General features: G+C 42.0%; 1 protein-coding gene across 1 annotated transcript; it reads right to left on the reverse strand.

Annotated features, from left to right (window-relative positions):
* Positions 1-529: 529 nt before the first annotated feature.
* Positions 530-9,682, reverse strand: igsf8 (immunoglobulin superfamily, member 8). The gene is made up of 8 exons (XM_044023339.1): positions 9,554-9,682; positions 9,219-9,378; positions 6,052-6,432; positions 4,868-5,329; positions 3,841-4,019; positions 3,337-3,589; positions 2,598-3,047; positions 530-1,626 (listed from the first exon to the last, which is right to left on the reverse strand). Exons 2-8 carry the CDS (start codon positions 9,271-9,273, stop codon positions 1,499-1,501), a joined length of 1,908 nt encoding a protein of 635 aa, XP_043879274.1. The 5' UTR covers positions 9,274-9,378; positions 9,554-9,682; the 3' UTR covers positions 530-1,498.
* Positions 9,683-23,670: the final 13,988 nt, after the last annotated feature.

A 23,670-nucleotide genomic window follows, 5' to 3' on the forward strand; every position in this document is an offset into this window, starting at 1 on the left:
AGAGAGCTGCATATTGGATTAGACCATCTTTTTCTCTTCCAAGTAGTAAATCTATCCACCAGATTTCTACTGTCTAGCAACGGGAGCTACAGACATCATAGGTCTCAGCAACTATATGTTTGTTATAATGATGACCACAGTGAGAGTGAAAATATCTAGTCATATGACTGCAGTGCTGAGGATAGTTTCACCTCGGGGACAAGTAACTGAAACACAAAATACAATGGTTTTCTTGTGACTCAGTGTGGAAAAAGAAAAAAATAGAAAATGGGGATTTTTCTTCACAATACAATTTCTGTATCTCGGAGCAGAGAAAGAAAAATAAAAACCTCTCGGTTAAGAGCAGCTATGAAAAAAAAACGCTCCTGCTGCAAGAAAATCAAGTAATCGACGCAGACCAACAGGGTCACAATTTTCCTCCAAGTGCTTCAATGGAGCAGAGCAGGACGCTGTTTAAAACAGGAGCTCTGTCAAAGACGAATATAGCAATACATCATAGCTTAAATAATGACAAATAAAACAGCTCAAATAAACTTCAGTCAGTGCATCATGGACATCTATTCCATTTTTCCTTTTTTGTCAAATCTATACAAGTCTGTAATATAGACAACACTCCACCTTGAAGGGTCACAGACGAGGAACGCTTGTGTTTAGAATTACTTCTTAATTGTTCTTGGCAAAACAAAGTCCCCGGCCAGCGTCTTCCTTATTAAGCAACAGAGAGACTCTGTTTACATGCAGCGTGGTGCTGGACTGCGAGTGGCGTAAAAGGTCCCTGCTCGTATTAAGTTTCTGGATCTGAACTGCTCCCATCAGCATTCATGTGACTGGCAGTGGCAATGCTAGTGGTTCAACCATGCATGTTCATACGGACAACGTCGGGGGTGAAACGACACATTTTAGGAAGAAACAACGGGCACAGCGTCAAAAAAACAACAACTATTGAACTATTAAAACTTAAAAAGCATCGTACACTAACAATCGAACCATGACTTTAGTCAGAATGTGAGAGATTCTGCACATTTGAGAGACTATAAACAAACCTGCTGTACATTCTTTACTGCTGACCTTGTCACAATAACCTTTGCCTCTGCACTTTGACCCTTTTTCCAGTTAAAAAAGAAAGGTGTGTTGGGACAACGGACACTGGGATAACCCCCCAGAAAACAAGAAGTCTAACCACTCAAGGAGAGGAGAGTTATGGCTAAAGTGGCGTCTCCAGAAATTTAAATATTGCACCTAATGGTACGTGACGTTTTTCTGAGAAGGTTTGGTTATAAAATACAAGAAAATACAAAACCGAAACAACTTGGCAGTGATTGTTAAACAGGTAGGTCAGGACACGCACAAAAAAAAAAAAAAATCAGATATCGCTGTGACAAAAATACTTTTTATACTCAGTCTGAAAAGTTAGTTCTTGGCCATTTAATCCATCGTGTCCTGCGCATTGCCTCTTCTTGACCAATCAGCTTTCAGACAACTGGCAAAGGGGGACGACCTATTTCCGAGCCCGCTGCTTTGCCAGGCGATTCATGAAGCAACAGGTTACCGTAGCGATGATGATGATGCCCACGAACAAGGCGGAAGAGACTCCGACGACCAGAGGGATAAGGAGGAGGTCACCAGCTGGGGAAATAAGACGAAATGATGCGGTGATGTAAAACTGAACACTGCAGAACAACAAACGCATTGCTGACCAAGTTAATAGACTGGTGCTGCATAAACTATAAAGTATGTTTACTATGGGGATCCAATTATTAGGAGTAACCTATTTAAAGACCAATGTACTCTCAGTTAAAAAAGTAGGGCAGCAACTAACACATACACACTGGGTATTTGTGGACCAACTTTCACAGGAAGTTCATCTAAAACAGACTTTAGGATGCATTTATACAAGTTTTTCATACATGAAATAATTATTGAAAAAAATAAACAAAACCCAAAAACCACAACTGGTTATTGTCATTATTTTAAAATGACTGCCGCTAGAAATCACATGGCAGGGACAAGTGAGATGAAGCACAAAAAGACAAACAGTGGTCTGAGGAAAGAAGGATAGAAATCATCTTAATTAATAAAAACAAAAAAACAAAAAAAACAGGGGAGATAACATTCATGGTTCAGAGTAAACGCTGGAACATTCAGTAAAATGTGAGTGACAGGGACCAGGGATTATTCCTGTGTTCGATCTGCCAGTTTGATCTCAAAATAAAAAAAAGGATTAAATCATGACAAGCAAAGTGAAAGAGCTGCACATGCTCCATCAGGCTGACTTATCTGGACTGTACCATTTTGTATATCCAGTGTTTTGCCCTGTTCCCATGTTTTATCTCTATCTTTTATCTTTCTGTTAATTACTTTAACAATATAAGTCCCTCTAGGAATAGTTATTGCAAATTAAAAGCCATAAACACTAGGATACAGTATGCACACGGTATCTGTCCTGATTAAATAAACCATAAATAAATAATTATGGAGTGAACAGACGTGGAAAAACAAAAAGCTGTAGATAAAAACAAACAAGGTCTGCTGCTGTAATGCTTTCATTTAAAACTAGGATTCTTACATCCTGTGAAGCACAAATATGAGACACTCACCTCTGGCATACAGGTAAACGTTCAATGCATTCGACTCTGCTTTGACTCCCGTGTAGTACCAGCCTCCATGTGGATCCTGACCCCACACCTCGGCGTGACACGCATACATGCCCTGATCTTCTATCGCCGCTTGGTGGACCCTCAGTCTGTAGCTGATAGCGGACAAGCGGTCGACGCTGACCTCGCTGCCGTTGCTGTGGATGTTCACGACACCATCGTGCATGAGAGCAGCGATCAGTCTTGGGGTTTCCACCACAGGTGGATCGGGTGGAGCACCGTCGGATACCGAACCCCTGATGACGGGTTCAGGGATTGGCCAGCGCAGCCACTGAACCTGGACCTGGGCAGGACCTGTGGTTTTCACGGTGGCGTTGCAGATGAGGGTGATGGTGTTGCCTCTTTTTAACAGGGGACCGCGAGGGAGCTGAGCCACAGCTGAGACCGCCACGTCTGGGAAAGGAAGTGGTTTGTAAAAGATCACTTTAAATGATAAACATTCCTTTTGTGGTAAAAATATGAAGTGAAACAACACACGTATTGGAAATAATATTCTGGGAGCAGCTATGAATCTTTCATTTTACAGATACAACAGAAAAAAAATGGACATTAAATTAGACCCAGTGACTGTGGTCATTTTCAAATACAAATATTTGTTCGTATGCTTATATTCACTCCACGAGAACAATCACTGGATGAGATTCAGTTTGTGTGCCTGTGGACAAGAGTATCAGCCTCTCACCTTTGGTCTTCAGATTGACGATGACTCCCTCAGACTTCTGAGTGAGTGTTGCCGGTGTAGACGAGCCGGGGTTGCTCCTCCCAGCGTACACGCTCACCACACACCGATACACCCCCGTGTCCACAGGCCGGGCTGAGAAAAGCTTCAGAGAGTACTTCCCCTCCGCCACCTTCTCCATAGAGCCGCCGTTGGCTCTGCTGAGGTCATCTCCCCAGCTCACAATGCCATCCGTGCTCATGCGCGCCACCTCAACCTGAACATGAAAATACAAGTGTGGAAGCTGTGACTACTGAATATAGCGTGTGATTTCTCTCAGGTGTCAAAACTCTGGCTGCAGCACTTTTGTTGAAGTGTGTAAAACGTTATGTCTTCATACAAAAACTGAAGATGATAAAAAGACTCAAGGTTGAGCTACAGTGAGAAGACGCAAAACCAGACACATTGTCCCGCTGCTTGCAATCAGCCTTTTCAGTCTGAATAAGTATTAAGTGAGAATGACGGTACCTCCACTCCCCCGGCAACGACTGCATCACTCCTCACAGATCCCCTCTTCATCCACTGCACCAGCAGACCTGAGTTCACCTCCGACGGCAGCCCCAACACCTCACAGGTCAGGATGAGGGGGGAACCGACCTGCAAGGTCACTTCTCCTCTGGGTGAGGAAGTAATGCTGAGAGACTCGGCTGGAGAGAGGAAGAGACACAGTGAGGGGATTTAAAAAAAGTTCTAGTTCCACAAATCCACCTTGGCACCACACTATACTGTGGCAGTAAAAGTGTTGCACTGAGAACATCACGCCTGTGATTAAGCTTCTTAATACATCACATGTTTAATGGCCAGAATAAAGTGGATTATTCACCTCAAGCACAGCTAAAACACCTTAAACCTCATAGAGTTGTTAATACAGTACGGAAGCCAGATACATACAGAACTTTAGAATATTTATAGGTTTCCACGTCAAGTATTGGCCTTTTTACATCAGTGGTTCAAAAAGAATGGATCGACAATTAGAATCTAATTATTACGTGAAAGGAAATCTTAAGGCTTTTTTAGAAAGCCCATGTTTGAACATAAAAGAACTAACTAACAGAAACATAACTGCTGTAAGATACAGGATGTTACCAGTTCCAAGTAACATTAACAACAAGATCAAGAGTCGGAAACCTGGAAAAAGCCCAATGCACTCAACAGCAGGAAAGGCCAGGCTGAACGAAGCCAGCTCCTTGGCAACAAGAGGAAGAGACCAGAGCTGATACGTAGAAACTAAACTGTGTTCTCAGATTGACTCTGTGTTGACAGCAGCTGAGATATCCTTTATCCTTTTTTCTTACTGTAGCTGAAATATTGCCTGCTGTGAGATTTTATTCCCAACATTTATTTACTGAATGACGGTAGCATCAACTGTAGCACAATCTAACTATTGTCCAATGTGCTGGTTACAGTCTGACCTCGGCACTTGCTACATGCCGTCATGGCTTTGGCAAACGCGGACACAAACAAAACACTGGCACAGTTTTTATGACACACTGACCTAACTGCTGAACGGTCAAGTTGCCAATATCCAGCATCCTCTGTGCAATCTTCTGCCACGATCGATCAGGGTCCAGAATCCACTGTGAAGCCTCACAGAAATATGAGCCGCTGTCATCCGGCCGCACCGCTTTCATCCTCATCACATAGACGCCCTGCCCGCCCTCGCCGTTCCTCTTCTCCAGCGTTATCTCTCCATCGTCGTAACGCTTCTTGTACGAATGTCCGGGGACAATCCCCAGCATTTTGTCGATGGAGATAATCTCTCTCACGGTGCTGACCTCCCCTCCAGCGCCGCTGCCCGAACTGTCCCCACCGCCACGTTTCCCAAACGTGATGGACAGATGGGTGAGCTGCTGTGATCGGATGCTGCCCGAGCATGTCAGCGTTAACATGGCTCCCTCTGGCACCGGCTGCCCAGTGAGTGCGCGGGAGTAACTGATCTGGAGCGTATCAGGGATCACTGCAGAAGAAGACACAGAGAGACCATCATGAGCCAGATGAGAGGACGAGTGCCTGTGTGCCGTTTAGAGTTTTCTGTCTTCATGAAACCAGGTTGCTGAGACTAGCATCTCCAGTGCCTGAGCTTCCTTGGATTTGACCACTATAAAAAAGGACACTTGCATGCTGTTATTAAGAATTCATACTCCACTGCATCATACCAACATACACATAGTATCACACAAGAACAATTATGGTTGAAACACATTTTAAGATGGATCCTCCTTAGGGCTGTCGCAGTAGTAGCAAAAGAGAAATATGAACAAGACAATCGCACAGGACATCACCTCGTATTGAGACTAGAATACGAGGTGAATCCCCTTCTTTGGTTGCTTCTCCAACGTTTACCAGCAGCAGACTACGGCGTCACGTCCTGTTTGCAGCCATATCAACAGCAACGACGATAGCGTTAGCTGCACGTGAAGTCACACTATTGCATGGACTCCTCTTTGATTTTCAAAGCAGGGGAAGAAGACTTGTTGCATTTACGCTTCTCTTGTCGGAACACCTCCCAAAGTGGTTTTGGTGGATCAAATAGAAATTCCTGTTCATTCCTGTACGTAGGGTTAGGGTTACCTGTTAGTGTTCAGGTGCCATCTGATTGCAATCCGATCACAGAAAACATATCACTTATGCTGAAAATTGATATGTAGTGACACTGTACATATATAGAGTACATCTTACCTTTGACAGTTACCATGTTGCTGTAGTTTCCCTGATAGACGGTGTCCGTGCTGGGCGTGTAACACTCATAATTTCCCTGGTCTTCTGCTCGGAGCCTCTGGATCACCAGCCGGACTGCCTCCCCGGAGTCCCTCTCCACCCTCACCTCCCCGTTCCTCACCCGGGCTTGGAACGGAGCATATGGGAAACCTTTGTCTCTGGTGGACACCACTCCCATCTGCCTCCCACCAGAATCGTCCCTGTACAGGAACCACTCAAAGTCCTGAGTGCGTGGACCCTCGTATCCTGACACAACACAGGGCAGAGAGAGGGGAAAGCCTGCCACGCGGTACAGGGGTCCGGTGGGAAGGGTTACGTCGCGACATACGGCACAGTGGAGCACTGTGGAAGAGAAAATATAGAGACAGCAGGAGAGACTTGGTGAGAAGGGACACAAATGAGTAACAATATCAATTTGTCAAGTCACAGCAGCAGGTTTTGGTACATGCACTCACCGATCAATATCCTGCACTGATGACTGGGTAACAGGAGATCAATACATTAAACACTGTAACACCGTGGGAAATGCTGGATCTGAGGTTGAACCAGCATCAACTCACTGTACACTGTTATCTTAGTTCTGTAAAGACTAGAATTTAAAAGAGCAGACCTCCCAAAAACACAACAAGACTCTGGCTTTATTTCACACCAGTTATTTTTTTAATTACTCTGATGATTATTTTCTCCATTGTTTTGCTCATTAACACTAAAACAAAATAACCAATATTATTTCCTAAATAAGGTGACACATTTACAAAATTAATTATGATGCAGTATATAAAATTATGATAAAACTGAAATATCAAAAAGAAAAAAACTGGAGCTGGAATCACATCGTTTTTAATGTAATATTTAAAATAACTTAACTAACAACTCAGCAACCTCCGCAAATAATATGGCTTTTCCAAAAGCAGTAACATCATATATTAGCACATTTTGCTCTACCTAACTTGAGAAGAGATTCTACTATCCTGCAGGCGAAGGCAGGTAAATGGTACATACTTTACCATGACTCTGTTTACAGTAAGGTTGGTGGATTGGTGTGAGCAGCGGAGTTAAGAAAACATTTTTGCTGTTGTTAGTGCCACTAAAAAAAGGTCACTGCATCACTTTATTTAAAGTCTGGTGTGGGTCTCAGGCGCGAGACCAGCCAGCTTCCTTATTCAAGCATCACTGAGTCACTGTCTGACTGCATAAACCCACATCCCCCCAAAACCTCTCTGAAATAGATCTCGGCTCAGAGCAACCCAGTTAAGGTACTTCTGCAAAACTGCTGAAACTAGTAATCAAAAAGGTAAATGATGCCGCACATTTAAAAACAAAGGGAGTTCATTTCCCCAGGTGTAGAGGAAGTTTTTGAACTGAGAATCAAATCAGAGATCCCGTTTTCAAATTGATGTTTGCTGCAGCAAAGTTTGATTTGATTAATAAACACCGGACACGTTGTTATTTTCTAATGACTAAAAGCCTATGGAAATAACAGGTTAAAACGACAGTTAATTTGTTTCTATTAAACCATTTATATTTTGTACAGAACAAACACGGTGAACTTAGTGGATCAAACAACTATGGTTTTATTACAAATTGACAATAATGTACTGAAGTACCCAATCAGTGAGAGGTTAAGACATCCTAAATCACTTGTGTGAACAAATATGTGAACCAACTGACAGTAAACAAAATGATCTGCACCAACTGCCACACCCAGTTCCTACACCTGAAAACTACCTGAACTGGATAAACTAGACGGGTGCGTTTTGGCACTCCCCAAGTTTGTGTGTGCGTGTCAAACCCAAAAACAACTGGAGCCTCCTTCCTCGCAGTCCGAGCCACGATGTGATAACAAAACTCGCCCACAGATAATGACATGGGAGACTAAGTGGGAGACATAAGCGGATCAAGTCCTAATTAACACTGGGCAGTGACTGATAGGGCGGGGGACACCGCAGCTCATCACAGTGGTCGATTCTATCTGGTTTGTGCAACAAGGACGAGAGCGGGGAGGATGCCAAATTTACTTATGACAAACCCACACAAGCATACGACTCTATCACAGGAAATACTGTGAGCAGAGAGATTCAAAACTCAGTCACTCAGTCTTATACGCATTTACATTCTGTCCAAACTGAAATTAAACTTTACCCTCAATTCACAGCGTTTCAGAGGTAAAGACTTGAAAGCGACAAGTGTGTGAGGATAACAGACCAGACCTCAGTCGCAGTCAATCAAACATGTCTGAATTTTGGACACAATCTGGGAGAGTGTACCGATTACCGACCCAACTGCAAACACATGTTGCCAACAGCCAATGAAAAAGAGCTGGTGCGACACAGGAAATAGCGTCGGAAGACGAAGACGACAGGAAGTAGCGGGAATATCACATCTGTCTGTGTCTCTCTCGTAGATGTGGTCAATCTTGCGAGAGTTTGATGCGTTCAGTTGGTTTTGACAAATCATGTCGTCTGTGATCCCCCACAGTCTTTCAGTCATCATAAAAAAAAGTTACAGACTCACCAGTGGGTTCTAATGTGAACTCCAAGTGTGTTTTGTTTTTGTTAAATCAGTAAACTGTGAAAGTTATGAATGTAGTGTGTCCTCAGCTGAAGTGTCAGAATATGACAGAGATGACAACGTTGTCAAACACGCACATTCATTCTACTGTCATAAAGGAGCAGATATTGATTTAGTAATTAAATATTAGTTTACTAATCCATTACTCATTTGTTAAAGTGCTCATTTGTGTCTGTTTATTCTTTATTCACCTCACCCTTTCACCCTTTTCAACCAATTTCATCTTCAAAACTTAACTTTCATTTCTTCAGCAGTTGATATGAATTATTTTTGACGCGAGACAAAGTTGGAATCACACACAACACACACCTGTTTCTGACACAATGTACTGAACATCAAACAGAGACTAAGTTATGAACTGCCTTATCTATCAGTCACCTGTGCAGTTATAGAGTAGATCATTTACAGACCACAGAGAATATGCTGCTGCTGCTACTACTGCACACATTAATATGACAGAATCATTCAATATAATCAGGGTTAAAAACAGCAAGTGATTTCTAAATTAAAACCACAATCGTGTCCATGATGGTGGCAGATACAAGGGCTGAACTCACCATAGAGCAGAAACACGAATAAGGCAGTTTTCATCGCCATCGCGGGTTTTCTCATCTTCCTCCCCGCAGGTTTCCAGATGGACGAGTCAGATTCGTCTCTCCGTGATCCTGAGCTCGTTTACCGCCGACCATAGTTCAGGCCGCCGGGCACTGCGAGTGTCTCCAGGGGAGAGAACGACAGAGCGGATTAAAGGACGACAATAATAATGTTGTGTCACAGTGCAGCGCTGCTCACACACACACACACACACACACACAGGAGCGTTGGCGCCATCAGTGAACTGCAATGAAGATTAGTCCGATAATAAAAGTGCAAAAGCAGCACGTGTAATTACCTTTGCGTCATGCATCTCCGTCCGCAAATCTACTGCTCCATGATATTCCGGTGTGAATTCAGACTACACGACACACGCCGTCCACTCCGGCATCACAACGGTTTATGAATAGGGTGTGTGTGTGTGTGAGTGTGGGAGAGGAGGGGGAGGGAGGGAGCGAGGGATGGTTAGTGATAAAAAAAAGGAGGAGCGTGTATGCAAAAGATGTCAAACTGGTGCCATTGTGTTAAAGACACCGCCGAACCGCGAGGGGGCGCCATAGTAAAGCACATGGTGGTCCGCCATTAATGAAGAGAGGAGCGGTCTGTAGAAGGTGAGTGAAATATGCTGATTTGTTTGTGTTTTTAAGAACGTTTTCCTCTGAAAACATAGATTATTAATGATACTACATAGTTTACTTCTATTGCACACTAAGATAAATAAAAAATGCAGAGTGTTCAATGTTTAAAGAAACATGAACATTTGAAAAACATTTAAATAGTTGAATGTGTTATGACATGTTTAATCTGGGTGGAAAATGTAGGGGGAGATAGTGACCACAAAACGATATAAAACGATATAAAAACCCTGAGAGTGCTGTGGCGTGACAAAGTCAGTGTATGTCTGTACATGTGTATTTGTGTGCACATGCACTCCTGTGTATCTGTTTGTACGTATGTGTTGATAAACAATCATTCAATACCTTATGTTCCACACGTGTTATTTAACTGCCAAAAGACACTGTAAAGACAAAAAATCCAGGGACCCCAAGGCTGCACACATGCATGAAAACTGTTTTAAAATCTCCTTTCACTCATGTTTCGCCGTCACTCAGTAAGAAACATGAACATTAGAAGAAAGTCTGACATCAGTGCACTTGGGGGTTAAGTGTCAAAAAAAGAAAACATATGCCTGACAGTGACAAAAAGCATGTTGTGTGAAAGAGGATACAGTATACTACACATTGTACTATAAAGTGTGTACTGAATGTGAAGAAAACAGAGAAAACTATTCTTGTTCCTCTTTGTAGAAAAAAAAAGGGCTTTTGACGTCGGTAAATATAACTACAATTTTACATTTTCATCAACTGCATTTGCATCACGCCACAGAAAGTCAATTTTCACGTTTAAAAAATGCATCATTGCTGCCAAGGTGAATTAAGTACTAACTCTGTTGACAGGTGAATCCATTCTTATAATGTAAATGAATGAGGTTTTGTCTCATCATCAACTTGGCAGACAAAAGCCTAACCTAAAAATGTGAACTTGAGTGTAGCATTTGAATTTTCCAAATTATGACTGAAGAAAAATAAAAGGGACCAAAGGGAACTGAATTTCATGTGGACCTTCTCACATTATGGTTTAATTAAGCTGTTTTTTTTTTTTGGCATTTTATCACTTTTAAAGTGCTGTGTCTTTAAATATATAAATGCAATAAACCCTTGTTATGTGATTGTTTATTGATTTTGTTGTATGCAAGAAGCAGCTGGCCCCCACCTTCCATTTGTTATGACCTAATCTGGCCTCCATTCAAAACCCTGTCTATTAATTATGTATAATAAAAAAGTCTTCATCATTGATTTAGATTGAAATTTTAATAATCACACCTCTATCTTTTAATTTGCACATTATATCTGACAATTTGGAAATCACTCTTCTGGCAGTATGTCCATTGTTTTGTTCAGCACAGAGTTCACAAGGAGGCTGACTGACTTGTTGAAAGAGAAGCATGTACAGATGGCTCTTCATCCCGTAAATCTTATACAGTAAATGATACAGTATTGGCCTATGTAAGGGCACCCCGTTGTGGTTTATCACTGGGAAGGACATAAGAGGGCACTAAATGAGTTTTAAATCAAAAAGTTACTTGTACTGAAGCATGTCTTTACAGTCCAGAATCACTTCCTATCACTGATGGGTTGTTTTAATACAGCACTGAATATTATTTCCTCTAAGGACAGTGTCATGTAGGGACAGTAGGGAAGTTCATAAGAAACAAAGATGCACTTTTCTCCACTAGAAAGACAGTGACAGTTTTTTAAATGTATATTTTGCTTTAGAGGTCACACATGAATGGCAGTCAGTGGGCACTTCCTTGTGTTTTTACCACTCTAGAGGGCACTTCAGCGTTTTGTGACTCCTGATTGAGTTAGGAACCAGGGAAGAAATAATAAATTGTTGGTGGTAATCCACATGCAGAAACTCATATGCAGCCTTGGTGAAGGTTTGCCCTCTCCTCTGGTTGTGTTGTGCATTAATCACACCATTGTGTTAGGCACCACTAGATGGCGACATTAAGTTACCTACTGATCTCCAAGCATGTGCAGCATGGACCCTAAAGGTGACATAAAAGGAGAGTCAAATTAATGAAAACCAAATGAGATTTTCAGCTAATGTATTGTGCGAAAGTGTTGATTAACATATCTGTTTTCTGATGTTGTTGCTATCAGACATAACAATGTTATGTGAAATCTGTCTTGCCTGTGCTGTGCAATAATATATCGTAATTGTTAATATCCACATGTCTGAATCGTCCATGTGTGAGGTTTTAGCAAGAACAATTTCCATGAGCTGACAGTGATGTAAAGCAGTGATAAATCCCATCTACCATTTCTGTGGCCTGTAAAAGCTGCACTGCTTCATTCAGCCTTTTTGCGTTGGCCTCTTTTTCACATTTCCCTCAAATGAAGCGTTAAATGACTCTAATCGGTTAACTGTTTTTCCACGCTTGCAGTGGAATCGGGAGAAATGTTCAAGCATAGATGCAGTAGATGGAGCCACAGTGGAGTGGAGCAGGACAGGAAATGGCCTGCAGTGTAATGTCTGTGGGATGTTCATTAGTGGACAGAGCCACTGAGATGCCTCACTCTGTTATGATTTATGCCATCACAGCACACCTCATTAGTGAGGTCAGTGGCCCTCTTAATCTTTCCTTTCCTTTCCTTTACTTTCCTTTACGTTCCCGTCCTTTCCTTTGCTGTCCTTTCCTTTCCTCACTCCACACTCCTCTCTTCTCCCCTTAGGCTACTTGGAAACATGGATAACTTCAGTGTGACTTGACAGTGAGAGAGGAGAAGTCATGTATTCTGGGTCAACAAGGCAAAAAAAAGCAGGATATGCAGACTTAAGTATGCAGCAGCCAACACCAGCACTGAGGGATGGCACTCACGCAGGGTAAACTTCCTCAGTCGAGTGGCCTCCAATGTTTTGTGGACTCTGCATACATTTCTTAAAGCTGCAATTTTATCTGCTACATCTGTGTTAAACTCAGTATTACCTCCACCATGGATGTTCTATTTGTGACTGCATTTGTCTGTATGACTGTGAGCAGCATAACTCAAGAAGTAAAAGATCAATTGTGATTACATTTCCTGGGGATGTAGGTTAGGAAGCTTGTTTTTAAAAAAATAACCTTGTAAGATGGTGGAGTGTTTTGACACTGTGGGAATCGGCAGATGTTTGCCGTCTCTGAGTGCTTTCTCTTGATTAAATGATTCAAACTGATTTGTAGTGACTTCATACATCCATTTGACTTAGTCGATCAGCTGAGCAGGAAGTAGACAGTCCAGGGCCCCAAAATGCATCAAACGAAAACAATTCATTCAACCTATGAACCCTCTGAGCTGAGGAAACAAGTAGAGTCAAGTGATCATTCTCAGTGGATTCATCATGGTGTGTACAAATGTTCATATCACGCATTCATGTCATCCACTGTTACTGTAAAATATATAGAAAAGTGGAGCTTTAGTGAAGAATCTACCTCGGGACATACGATGATTCTGCTTCAGCATAAAACATCTTTATTACATCTTCTTTCAAGTTTCCATGTCCTTTCTTCTTCTCACCTTCTTCTTTGTGCAGTCACTCCCACTCTGTCTCTTTTAAGGCCACTATAGACTAAACTGTGACCTACCGGAGATGGTCTCTAATTACTTTGTACTCCAGTCACTACAGCCAGGCAAACGCTCCCGTCATCCCTGGGTGACTGTCAGAGAGGATCCTTTCACTGTGTGTGGCATCGGTTCATATGTACATACTGTGCATAGTCGGCTTTCGTTCATTTTGTTCGTCGTCCTCTGAAAAAGTATTTTCATTGGCACAGGCAGAGTTTCTCTCTTGTGGTGTTTGCTTTCTTCTTCCACATCGCCATCCTTTCACCGTTTCCCATGTCAGCCTCAGTCTAAATAATTCCTCGGGTTTATTTCCGTCACATATAGATACTGGACGTATAGAAGCACAGCCTGGTGGTACAGAGCGTACATGTGTGTGCCATCCTTCCACCAGTCAAGCACGTGTACACATGTAATATAAATACAGTCTATGGGCTCCGTTTGTTCTCTGTTCCTGTCAGCAGTTTTATCACCGTCCTGTCTCAGTCTCACCACTACAGGGGGACACGCGCTCAGCCAGCAGCGGCGGTTGCAGGACGACTGCAAGACAAAACAAAGACGAGGAGAAGGGACATGTATACGTATACAGCTAATTTACTGCTGTCAGGATATTAATAGCGTGCTCTCAAAGGACCTTTTGGTTTTGTAGGTTTCCTTTCTTTATTGCAGGCTGCAATAACAATGTTTAGCTAAGCATCTGACCGCGTCGTTCAACTTCTTTTGGTCACTGTCTCGGGTTTGAAATGTGTTAAAATGATCAGTCAGTTTTACTTGGAACAGAGGACGTTTGAATTATTCAAATGTCCCTTGGAGGAAATGTTTAAATAAAGCACTAGGAACATATATATTGTATATACCTTTGGGGTAAAAACCAGATGTAAAGGTGCCACTTGATGAACTGTGTTTTTACAGCTATGCGATGAACGTACATTATTCTGACGAATAAATGTACAGATACAAGAAAAGTATCAATGATGTGTGTGTGTGTGTGGAGTACGTAGCTGGCAGACATGTAGTATAAAACGTCTGAAGTGGTCTCTCCACTGGTGTAATTGGCGTGAGCTGGAGGATAGATAGTCTTAGCTGGCTGCCACGCCACAAGCAGGTGGGCAGATAGATATCAAGTCTAATGGGCAATTTGGTGGACATGAGGAGAGGAGAGGAGTGGAGTGGAGAGGAGAGATGGAAGGGAAGGTCTACAGGGAGGAATTGGAAGCAGATGCAGTGGTCTGACTGCTGGTCTTCCCCCCTCTGCCTCATCCAGACAACCGCACACAACAAAGACGGGACTTGGGCCAAAAATAGTGTGAGGCAGAGTGCGAAGGTGATGATACATGGGCACTGACTGGCAACAAGCAAAAGTTAAACAAATGCAGATGACACGATGTGCTGTAAATAAAATATGAAAGTAGGAATAACAGATATACATATGTACAGTACAAACTGGTGGTGTGGTACTGCATATAAAACCAAGCTCATACCAAATAAGTCTTTCCTTCTTTCCTTCCTTCCTTGACGCCACTTCAGCTAAAGCTAACACATTTTAGGAGTTGACTGAAGTAGCCTGTGACAATGTGACGCTCTTGGATGTTGTGTGTGAAAGTGTGCTGCTGAAATTGGCTCCCTAAAGAAAGATGACCGTGTGTCGCAAACACCAAACCGATAGTGTGGCAAGTTTGACGTATTTCTCTACAACAACAACCTAACCACAGTCACAGAGTGAAAATGACACCTCACATTTTGATTTACTTAGATCACAACTCATTGGTGCAGTTATGATAAACAGGATTTTCACTGCCTTGTGGCGACATAGCATTCAACTGTTTGTTGCCTCAGGTTTTGCCGAGTCATTTTGTCATAAATCAGGATACAATACATGGAAATGTACTGATATGTCGATGCGCCAGTTTTTGAAAATTGAAAAAGAAAAAAAAAGTATAGTCCGACACATCATATAGCACAAGCACATACAGTAAATGGTAAAAACCTTAACGTCATATGTGTTTGTGTGAAGAAATACTGCTTTTTAATCTTCATATTCTGAGATCATTTACTTCAGCACATTTATTGTATTTAATTTACAGTGTATCGCAAGTATAGCAGCTGTTTCTTAGCCTCTCATACAGTTTACAGTTACAGGGGAATTGTAAATTAAGTCCATAAATGCACAAAACACATGAGGTAGACACTTGCGTTACATGAAATGAGCTACTACATTTTTCGTTTTCATTCTTTTTTCTACAGACAAACAATAAATTGCACTATTAAATAGTTTCGCTGGCAACAAGTTCCAAAATGTTACCTTTCAAGCAAACCTGTTTCTTTGAGGTGAAACCTTTGCTCATTAAAATGTCATTTTTATTAACTCACTTTGCCTTTCATGCTTTTTAAATTTAAATAATGTTTAGCAAGACGCTTTGCACACTTTTAAAGTGGCTTCCTGAAAGGTTGAAATGTCATTGTTGAATTTTAATGACCTAAACAAAGTAACCATCTGGAAAAGAATGAAAAGCGGTCGCTTTGTACCAATGACTTTGTGAACTCTCGTACTCTTTTGTGCCGTTTGTTCTTGCTTCACAACAGCAAAAGAGAACCCAACACGGAAATGATAAATTATTCATGTTTGCTTGAGCAGAATTACATCTGTGTGTGTGTGTGTGTTTACAAGCACACTTACAAGTTGCCCACCTGTGTACAGCTGCTGCCTCTGTGTTTGTGCACGCACACGTTCGTGCACTTGCACAAGTGTGGCTGGAGTGCGCCTGAGTGTGTGCAGTGATTAAAATCATGGTCCGCAGAGAGAGAGTGAGAGGGTGTATGTATCATCAATGCGGTGGTGGTGGTAAGAGGAGGGGGGGAGGAAAAGGAGGGGGGGGTCGGACACAGAGAGACAGACGCCAGCCTCGGTTTGGAGCCAAGCCTGAGGAGGGACTGTGGCTGACAGAGAGCTGAGGGACTGGGGAACGAGAGAGAGGAGAATGAGGGTAGAAATTTGGGGGATTGAAAGGCTGAAATATAGATGAATTATAGAGGACAGGAGGAAGCTGTGTTGGCAATGAAGGAGCGGAAAGAGGTAGCGTCGAAAAGGAGAGAGATGTGTTATATGAGACTACTGGAGTGTGGAGACGCTTGGGGAAGGAGGAAGCAAGGAGGAGTAAAAGGAAAAAGAGAAGGAAGGGGGGTGGTTATCGTTTGAGCTTGCTGGAGGTATGCCGGGAGGGCTGAGGAAGGGGCTCATTAACCAGTGCGAGATTGGAGCCTCAGTGGCTTGCTCGCATTCAACCACACTCAGCCTTTGATGAGGGCTGGATCCTCAAGCTCAATCAGTCCCACATGAGTCCAACTGAGAAGGAGAGGGAGACAGAGAGGCCAGAACGACTGCGAGAGGAAGACAGAAGGGGTGGTATAGGGATGGAGAGAGGGAACAGAGGGTGGGATGGAAGACACGAAAAGAGACAGGAAACAGTGGATGTATAGAACAGGATGAGTGAAGGAGGAGTGACAGCCCAGGGGAAAGAAAAATCAGCAATAAAGGAAGCAAATGTCAGGATTCAGCTAAATGGTCTCCTCACAAGGAGCCACAGAGAGCCACTGGTTTTGGGACTTTTCCTTTTGAAAAACAAGCTACTGTCTGGAGTGAAATTGTTTTTGTAATGTGCATGATTCATTTCTGGGGCCTGGGGGTGAAGATTCATAACAGGACAACACAGTGGTTTGTTTGTGACTGTGCATATTTTTGCATCATATTCAACATCTCTGTGTTCTGTGGAAATAGTGATAAACTCATAACCATATCCACATGGATATAGAGTTCAACGCAATCCTGAAATTGACTCCTTTCATCTGATGAACTGTGCTGAGATTCATTTTCATTTGTGTGAAAGACGCGCATACTGTCCTATGCACCATTCGATATCTCTCCATGTATTCATACACTTACGTACAGTACGTGTGTGAATGATGCAGGCTAAGACAGCTCAGTACTCTGCAGTTATATAAAATGACGATTGAATGATGATAAAATGATGATAAAACAACACATTTGTGGCATTTTGGGGAAAAATACTGCAAATAAATGAAAGAAATAAGAGTTTTAGTCACCTACTGTATTTGTGAAAACCAAGGCTTGAAGAATGTCCAGTAAAATCAGAATATAGTCAAAATGTTTTCTTTACTATTCTTTAACTTTTTTTATAAATTTTTAATAATATAAATTTGTTTTATTTTTATCCTCTTGTGTCTATCTTTTTATGCCGCCGCGTACCAAGTTCTTGTGATTAGTGAGTGTTTTAAAAGCCTATACCTGTGTGCACGTGTCTACCTGATCATGTGAATGCAGAGGGGCATAGTATGACTGCTGTGAGTGAATGTGGCAGTGTTTAGTGGTTCTCCTGAAGCCCAGGTCGCCCTCTTTCAACACCACATCAGCACCAGAGGGCCACGGGAACCATTACCCTATTACTTTGTGTCTAACAGTGGCAGGATTGAACATTCCTACCCCCATCTGCCTCCTTCCTTCTCCTTTCTTACAGACAACCCTCTGCAGGAACCAATTACTCACAGCAGCCATGAGGGTTGCAATTAGTAAGTGTTTAACTAAATCAAAACATGCCCCAACAAAATTAATTCACAAAAACATAACATGTGTATTTTGTCTTCTCTTATCCTGCTCTCTGTATATTGTCTTAGTATTAGTATTATAAATCTGGGAAACAGAATTAGCTATCTGTGCTGTCAGTGGGTAATTACCTAATAAAGGGCTGACTGAATGAGTTTGTCTTGTGGAGAACTGTGATATGTGAGATAATAAGGCAATAAAACAACAAGAAAGAAGCTCATCTTCGGTGAAACAAATAAGCAAAAGAACAAAATGCAGAAAACAGAATGCTTTGCTTTCTTTTAAGGCAAAGAGGTTAGTAGTAGCAAAAAGTGGAATTGCGTCGATGCTATAAAATTGGATGATGTTATCTGGACGTTAACCTAAAGGCTGGATGTAACACTATACTCTCTAGTCGAATCCCCTCTACCACTTGGCAGACCTATGGAACTGAGGTTGCTTTATTGGTTTCCCTAATTGGTGCCAGTTTCCATTTTCATTTCCAAAAATTACAGTGGCGTAGCATTTCTGTTCATTCTGCCCACATCCATTCTCTGCGTGCGCACGTGTATGTATGTGTGTGTGTGTGTGTGTGTGTCAGAGTGAGAAGGACACTGGGGGGAGAAAGAGAGGGGGAGGTTGAAAAAGAAAAACACAAACCGAGGGACGCTGCTATGCTGCATGTGTAAACGTATGCTGTAACTCTAAGATGACTGTTTGTGCTTTGTTCTGTTTATGTGTGTATAATGAGTCATCAGTGATTGGCCAAGTTGATGTGGTCAGCAATGGAGGCAGAGGGGACACTTTACAGTAAGTGCATCAATGGAAAAGAACCTCCCGGAGGGAAGGGGAGGCGGGGAGGCGCGGGGGGGGGGAGCGCATCATTCCACCAATTGTAGGAGTAAACTACACAGAAATACACAAATCTCACCACAGTGGAGCACAAAAGCCATCGTGACAGAGAAGCAGAAAAAAAAAGAGACTACTTTGGATTTGGATAAACACACGTGCAGGGGCTGCAGGAAAAGTAAACAAGGCGAAGACATTTCTGTCCGAGACGAAGGCATCGCGGCAGACAGTGAGATAGAGGAAATTAGAACTGCGTTTAAGTATGTGATTTACAATGTAATTTGTTATGAGCACATTAAGGAGGGGAAAGTATCCAAACTGCAATGTGATCTGGTTGAGAGCAACATGTAATTGCCGCTCACTATTCAAACATTAGTTCATTCTGATGATTACGAACAGCTTAGCGCGGGGAGACAACTGCAAATCAGATGTTTTCAGGTTTCTCTCTCCCTTTAAACCCCTACACAAACATCGGGAGGGGCTGAATAAGGGAGGGCACACTACTGCCCTACAACTACACCCACCATGACCCATTATTCAGCAGCTCTTCCCTGTAAATGTGATAATTATATGCTTGGCCATTCGTAGAACAGCACAAATATACAAACCATGCTGCTTCTGTTTATGCTCCCTGTAATTCCTCCTTTATTTTCTCCAACACTTAGTTAATCCCTGATAAACCAGCATTGTTACATCACTAAGTAGTTTCCTCTGTGTGCAGTTATACAGCGTATGGTAAGTGCTATTAGGTAAAGTGAATTTTAAGATAAATATACGACTCTGGCTGCACTTGCATGCTAATCTATGCTTGTGTGTTCAAGTATGCATAGCACATTTTGTGTCCATGCGTATAGGCGCATGTGCCTGCATGTGTGTGTGTGTGTGTGTGTGTGTGTTGGCTTGCCAAAGCGCCATTGTGAAGTAACAACCACAGAACCCCTCCAACCCCCAATCTGCCACAACAAAGAACAATTAAACACCGCTGCCTCGCCAGCTGAGGAACCGACCGCGAGCCACACTTCCACAAACAGGCAGATCTGTTTAAAACCAAAGGGGAGAAGCAATAAAAGGCAACCTAGCGAGCGCAATCCCCTCCAATCCCCTTCCGCTTTTGATTTGAAACAGGAGGTGACTGGCTGACTTCACCCTATCACTCACTATCACAGATCGGGTCGTATTACCATCACATGTGCACTTTTACATGCACAACTTAACCCGTGCAGTGATGTTTTACACATGGTTAGTGGATGTCAGCTGTGTTATTATATTATTTATTTTTGGTGTAGTTTCTGCCGACTAGAGCCGCTTTACATTGCATTTAAAATAGTAACTCAGGCCTTCTTAAAAATAAAATAGCATTTGATTGTGTATCTCATAGAATGGCTAGAAAAATTAAATTGGTTTAACAAGAAACTGCCTTGATATTCCCTCGCATATTAGGTAGAAAAACCTCAACACCCAGAATGCATCAGTCTTGTTGTCTTCACATCCTCTGTCCTATTGGAAAGGGAAATATTTGTGGCAACTGACTTGGTTAAGTAGGAAAACATTCTAGGGCCACATCTATTTAAAAATGTACATTTTCTTTATTGTAGTGGTGTCAACATTAGTTATTATTCACTGAGTTGTAACCACTGTCTCATACTTGTCATCCAGCCTGAGCCTACGCTGTTTATGCTGACATGGCTCTACTCATCTCCCAAAGAGACAGACCTTATCGGTATTATTAACGTATTTGACCACAGATATACCATCTCACACATCATATGTATAAATAGTTAGCTAATTTATGGAAAACGTAAAATAATATTGCAGCAAACCTATTTGATTTCCCTCCACAAACTTCTTATTTCAAGTATCTATGGCTCCTAAAACATGCCGGGAGAAGCTGCCCCAGACAGCTACTGTATGTGTGCCGAGCTAACAGCCGACTGCTCTGAGACTTCTTCCCAAACAAGTTAATATTGAATCTCTGTTAAGAATCAAAAGTACTGACCTGTTGTGGACAGTGAATGTCTTTGAAGAAGGTCTAGAAGCTGGGATTGTTTATGAGGCCACCGTCACTACTGCTGCTGCTGCTGCTGACTCCTGTCAGCTGTGACATGCCATCATGTTTGTTTGATCCAATTAGACACTCTGTATTAGAATCCTATTTGAAGATCAAAGCGTGGTGTGGCATCGGGCTGTGTCGAAAATGTTTATTTTGACAGAAAATCTTTTATGGCATTATGGTAGATCACCACAGTGTAATGAAGGCCACGAGTTTTCAACATGGGAGGTTTTTTATGCGACATCAAATGAGACAAATAGGCTAAATTGTGTTGTCTAGTGGAGACTCAAACATTGGATGAATCCAAAGCCGCTCAGTATTTGTACAAGTACTTTAGGAAGTAAAAAAAACCAAAAAACTTTCCTAGATCAGCTATTTTTAACATCCCAAAACTACACAGTAAAAGTAGCTCATTCTGTTTGTCTAAGTCATAGCGGTTTTCTAAATAGTCTACATCCATAATTGTCTAATTGATTTAGCCTTCATTCATCATTAGTCATTGTAATTAAAGTGAAATACTGTGATAAAGCCGACAGTGTTTATGGCGTTTGTAGAAACAAGTGGCTCCTCGGATATCTCCCAAAAATACAGACCTTTTTAACTTTTTAAACCAGTAAAAACTGTGAAATGGTAACATGCCACAACAAACACAGACGAGTTTCTAGGTGTTTAAAGAAGTCTGCTAAATTTAAAGTTCCTAAGATGACTCAGTTGTCAACTTGTCTCCAAGTTGTTACTTTAAGGAGTGGCAAGTGAAGTGTGTTATTATTATTTTGTTATTGCTAAATATATATATTTTTTCCCTCACCGTCACCGCATTGCTGCCACTGAAGAGGCAAAATTGTTGCATTTGCTTTTATTCCTGCAGGATTATTCACTTCACTCAAGTACATTGCGGCTGTTGAAAAGGTACTAAATGACACCATGAGGAGAGATAATCGATCCCTAACATTTTATTTAAGGCACCAACCATCCTTCACCACTATCCCCGGCCACTGCCATACAGATGTGCAGACGTTCAAAGAGAGCTGCTGGAGCCTAATTTAAAAGTCACAGACTTCTGGGTGTGAGGTGGGACTGAGCAACCCAAGATGTTATGGATTTTTACCCGGTGAAACACGGTCTCTTCATTCACTTTCATATATCTCTTATAAACCTGCAAGTTATTAGTGTTATATTACAAAAGTATTTACTGGCTCTTCGTCAGTAAATACTTTGTCACCAGAGAAGAGAGTGTTGAAAAACCTGTACTTTTCTTTTGGACATTGAGACACAGACTTAAACAAATGTTGTTTTACTGTTCAAATTTCAAATGTAAGACAAATCCTTTTGGTTAGATATTGAAAGTTATTCTGGAAAAATGGGCAAAAGTACTTAGTCACAGGGCTTTTTCTGGCCCTTTTGAGGCTTAGGTGTTAAAGTGTTAATAAGTGTAATGTAATAAAACAAACGACAATTTCAAATGTTATATGAGGATATTGTGCTTGTGACGCGACACGACAACTGCCTCGTTCAACACTTACTGCAAGTTGTCTCTGTATTACAGGGCTTTCTAATGTGACAGTGTTCTCCGGATTGTTGCTGTGCTGTATGTTTCTGTCAATGACAGGCTTCTCCTCCACAGGATACATACATGGAATTGCATTGTGTTTGTTTGACCTGTCAGAGATCTTTTTACGGATTAAAGCCTTTTCTTCACCACATTAAAACAGTGAAAATGGCAGTGCACAGATTACCAGCTCATTTTGTCGTCTCATGTTTTGGCGTCAGTCTTTGCCAGGCACCTATGACTGTCTGTGTTTTATGTTAAGTGTGTTACGCTCTTGTTTTTTCCTCTCTTTTATTTTTTACTTCAAATGTTACTCTGGTCAAATGAGTAATCACCCATTACAAGCAAGTCATATTTCTATATATAATATAACGTAAGATGAACAAAGAAGTAGCACAATATTTCCTCCAAACTGTACTTGAATTATGAAGAATACTTTTATACTGTCATTAGAATATACAGTATAAGTGTATCCATGACTGCAATGATTAAATGTCATATTGTCTTACATAACTCTTGTTATGTTATGTTTTTTTTTATATTTTGACCTCGCTTTTTTATTTGAGAGTATCACTATTACATCATTAAATACTAAGATAAAGAAAAAAGTAAATCAGTAATGAATGAAAACAAAAATAATATACTTTAAAAATCTTGTTTTTCGCTCATGTGCTTATATTGAAAGTCTCTTTTTTTTTTTACCCTCAGACAACCTTGTGTTGCCTTAATTCTCTGTGACCCCAGCAGAGGGCAGGAGTGCAGGAACCTGCAATAAACCCGCTGTGCATCCTGTCCTGGTCCTGGCCTAGCCCAGCCCAGCCCACCCTAGCCTGGCTCTGCCTGGGTTCAGCGTGGGACGCATCGCGGTGTCTCTGGTCAGGCAGCCTGGAGCCCTTGGGCGCTGGCAAGGGGTGCGGGCGTCCGGGAGGGGCCCCCTCAAAAGCCATCTACGAGGGGCCACACCCACACGGCCATTACGGTGGAGGCTGTTCTGGGCTTCTCCCGAGGCCGCCCGCCTGCCATTTTTAGAGCAGCAACAGAGTAGACCACATGCTGTGGCTTCAGGCAAGTGGGGGAAGGAAGGTCTCTTCTTTATTTTCAGTCAAAGTGCCATGAGCTTTGGGAGAAATTCTACATTTGCTCTCCACTCGACTGAGTCAGTGTGGAGACATTGTTTATCTCTGAGATGAAACTGAGAAGAAAA

The sequence above is a fragment of the Solea senegalensis genome, linkage group LG4 (genome assembly GCF_019176455.1).
Source record: "Solea senegalensis isolate Sse05_10M linkage group LG4, IFAPA_SoseM_1, whole genome shotgun sequence".
NCBI lineage: Eukaryota > Metazoa > Chordata > Actinopteri > Pleuronectiformes > Soleidae > Solea > Solea senegalensis.

What these genes read in the sequence shown, in the direction of transcription:
- igsf8 (XM_044023339.1), bottom strand. Translation starts at nt 9,273, where the DNA reads ATGAGAAAACCCGCGATGGCGATGAAAACTGCCTTATTCGTGTTTCTG. An exon ending in CAACATGGTAACTGTCAAAG is followed by an intron (nt 5,330 to 6,051) that starts GTAAGATGTACT and finishes CTTCTTCTGCAG; the next exon opens with TGATCCCTGATACGCTCCAG. An exon ending in CGTTTACCTGTATGCCAGAG is followed by an intron (nt 1,627 to 2,597) that starts GTGAGTGTCTCA and finishes TTATTTCCCCAG; the next exon opens with CTGGTGACCTCCTCCTTATC.